Here is a 3,378-nt window from a genome sequence, read left to right on the forward strand (position 1 = left end):
AAAATATCTATATATTTGTATAATATAATATTTTAGGTTCATTATATAATTAATTTGGACAGAAATTGGACGTTGGCTGCAAGTAAACACGACTCTTGCTCACAAGGTTTACAGCATTTAACATTAAGACTTCTCAAAGGAGGAACAAACTGCAAATGTAAAACTTTGGACTCCGGAGATACTCTTTTCTTGTGTTTCTTTGAATTGTTTTACCCAGTTGCTCAAATGTTTCATGCTGTTTCCTTGATAGTTTTTACAGTGTAAAAGCACAAAAACGTTCATTTTAGCAAACTTCCAAATAAACACCCGTTGCAATAACCGACCTTTGTCGTCATGAAAAAATCTACAATTATAGTAAAAACTAAAGATTTTAATATTTGGTCAAATCTACACATTAAATAAGATCATCATAAAGTAGCGCTTGTATGTTCTTACTTATTTCCTCAGTTTAAGTTGGTTTAAGTTATCGGAAACTTCCATTTGTATATTTGAATATATTTCAAATATGTATTGTAGATAATGCTGGGCGATAAAACATTAACTACTATTATTGTGAAATAATGCTTTTTAAATAGAAAAATGAATATTGCGATAGACTTTTATTTTGAAGAGTTCAAAATTAACACTTGCCAGTTGTGGGCATTGTGTCCTCTTTGGAGAATAAAACATAAAAACATGTTGGTAGCAACATGGTGAGTAAAAGTTTGTTTAAACTTTGTCTTAAACTTTTGCTTCTTCACGTACAGCAACAACAGACAGATTGATAAAAGTGTTGATTTGGAGACAGTGATGCTGTTAGACGCTAATGCTATGATGCTAACGAGCTAGTCACCTATGTGTAATCACGGACCAGTTTAAAGTTGGGCAGTATTTCCTCTTACGAGCAACAGAGTTCAAATTTGACAGATATAATTATTCAGTTTATATTGTAATATATATAGTTATCACCTGATATGAAAAAAACTAAAGTGATGTAAAAAAATCTATATCACCAAACCCTAATTGTACATAAATCAGTATAACATCCCTCCTAAATAAACTTATTGCTCTATGTAACCATTATTAACCATAAAAATGTCTTAATATTTTTTGAATGTCTTAAAAAAATCTTAAAATAAACATATTTTCAAATGTATTTTTGACAAATTATATATTTTTGTAAAGATCTTGTTTTTGCTTTTGATTTTTAATCTGATTTTTTTATTATTTTGTATAGCACTTTGTGTTATCTATGCATGAAAAGTGCATTATAAATAAAGTTTGAATTGATTTATTTTTAACTTCACAACAGAAAAAATATATAGAGATATTTTTTGTCTGTATTTTTTCTCTTTATCTAAAACTTGCTGCGATAAAAATCCAAACTCGTATGATTTCATTTCCAGATTCAGACTAAATGTTTCTAAATCTACAGTACTTGTTGTACCTTGTTGCCCCACTCGGTGTAGAACCAGCTCTTTGCACAGGCTCCCATGTCGCAGTTTTCCATGTCGATGGGCCGCAGATTCATGTTGCACTCCTCATCAGGAACAAAATCGCCCACGTTGCTGACGCAGCGCACCTCTCGTGACCTCTGACCCAACCCACACGGCATGGAGCACTGTGGAGACAGAAAGTTCTAACTAACTGAGCGGGCAGGTGTCGTCTTTAAGCTGGGAGACGCTCACAGAAGTCCACTCGGTGCGGATCTGCCACTCGCTGCAGATCTTCAGCTGGCAGGAAGAGGCGGTTTCGGGTCGCTCCAGGTGTCGGCAGTGACTGGTGTGGACGTTGAGGGTGCGGTTGGCGTAAACCTGCCGACACAGAACCTGCCGGTGCTGCATACCTAGCCCGCAAGTCTTGCTGCACTCCGACCATTCCCCGATGTCCCAGCTTTGTGAGGAAAAACACAAAGCCGGGCATGTTATGTTTTTAACAAAGAAAAAGAAATGTAATTATTTAAATTTTTACTTTTTTTTATTTGATGCTAAAAGCTCTACTTCCCCATGATTGTTTGAATAATTTTCTTTTCCTCTAAAGAACAGTTTACACAAGATATTTCTAAAATTGAACAGTTAATTCAAAAATCATCTCTCCCTTTTGAATTTTTTTTTTTCTTTTACGTTTTAATTTTGTTCTTATTGTGTTAATGCTTCAGCTCTTTTTGTGATTAATCAGCACTTTCTTTCAGTCAGTTCTGTTTTATTTTACACCAGTCAGTCTTTCGGAGTTGTGTTGTTGCCTGTTCTTTTCTCTAGATGTCCTCATTTTGCTTTGTTGGGTCCTCAGTGTCAGTCCCCTCACCTGCGCCATCGACTAAACTGTTTTCTTTGCATTCTCTGTTTGTATAGCTCAGATATTTTTCCACACACCATTGTGTTTTTTTTTGGACCAATATTCTTGCATGGATGGATTTAGGTTTTTAAACTGTGAAGTCCTGTATTTGGGTCAAAATCTGACACTTTTTGAAGAACAGAAATGTCCTTTTTCAATAAAAAAAAATACATACAGGTTTAAATCTTTCTTTTTGTAGTCAAAAAATAGACAAAACATTTTAAATACACCCTTAAGTGAACAGTTTATAAAAGGGAAAGGGTTTAAACTACGGATTTGTGATCTCTAAAACATCAGAAAACTGTCATCAACAGATTTTTTTTTTTTTTTTAAGAAAACTTTCTTCAGCATTAAAACACACAAAAACATACTCTCAATAAAAACAAGCTAATACGAATCTAGAAACGATTAGTACGATGGGAATGAGTCAAAATTGCAGAACAGAGAGCACAGTCATCTGTGGAGCAACAATAAAGAGGATCCATTATAGTGTTTTCAGAAACAAGCCTTCAGATCAGTTCATAGAAACAAGAGTCTGACTGTTTTCACAGACTGCATTAATGCATGACATTATGGAACCACAATCTGAACACTTTAAAGGACAGTTGATAAAGAAGATCTGTGGATCAGACGCCAGATCTGACAAATCTTTGAAGGATTTACAGAGCAAAATTGAGAAATAAAATACACTATTTAACTGTATACATTAAAATACTTTCAAAATAACTTTACAGTTTGTCATTTTTCATACATTACTTGTTTAAGTTTATGCAAAACCATTTTTGTTAATCTCCAGCAGATTTTTTTAAATGATTCTTCCAACAAAACAGAAATCTCTAGTCAATAAAAAAGAGAAATATACATTACATTTAAGGAGGGATTTTTTTTGTTGTTTTTTAAGAATAAAAAATAAATAAATAATAAATTAATAAAAAAAAAAAATCTGGATTTTTAATAGAAGTGGACAAACTGAACATATTTTTCTAATTTTTATGACTAAAACATTAAGCTATTTATGCCAACAGTTTAGTTTTTACTATGTTCTGTTTTTAGGATGAATCAGCA

At 32.9% G+C, this 3,378-nt stretch overlaps 1 protein-coding gene across 1 annotated transcript in view; it reads right to left on the reverse strand.

The window, feature by feature from the left end:
- The window catches only part of LOC112161231 (thrombospondin type-1 domain-containing protein 4), a 47,303-nt gene that overhangs the window by 5,464 nt on the left and 38,461 nt on the right, over window positions 1-3,378 (reverse strand). Inside the window, exons 13-14 of the mRNA XM_024296286.2 lie at window positions 1,668-1,872; window positions 1,427-1,600 (exon numbers count right to left, since the gene is read on the reverse strand). Coding sequence (XP_024152054.1) covers window positions 1,427-1,600; window positions 1,668-1,872 — 379 coding nt within the window. The remainder of the gene's footprint in view (window positions 1-1,426; window positions 1,601-1,667; window positions 1,873-3,378) is intronic.

This window comes from Oryzias melastigma, linkage group LG3 (genome assembly GCF_002922805.2).
Source record: "Oryzias melastigma strain HK-1 linkage group LG3, ASM292280v2, whole genome shotgun sequence".
Classification (NCBI taxonomy): domain Eukaryota; kingdom Metazoa; phylum Chordata; class Actinopteri; order Beloniformes; family Adrianichthyidae; genus Oryzias; species Oryzias melastigma.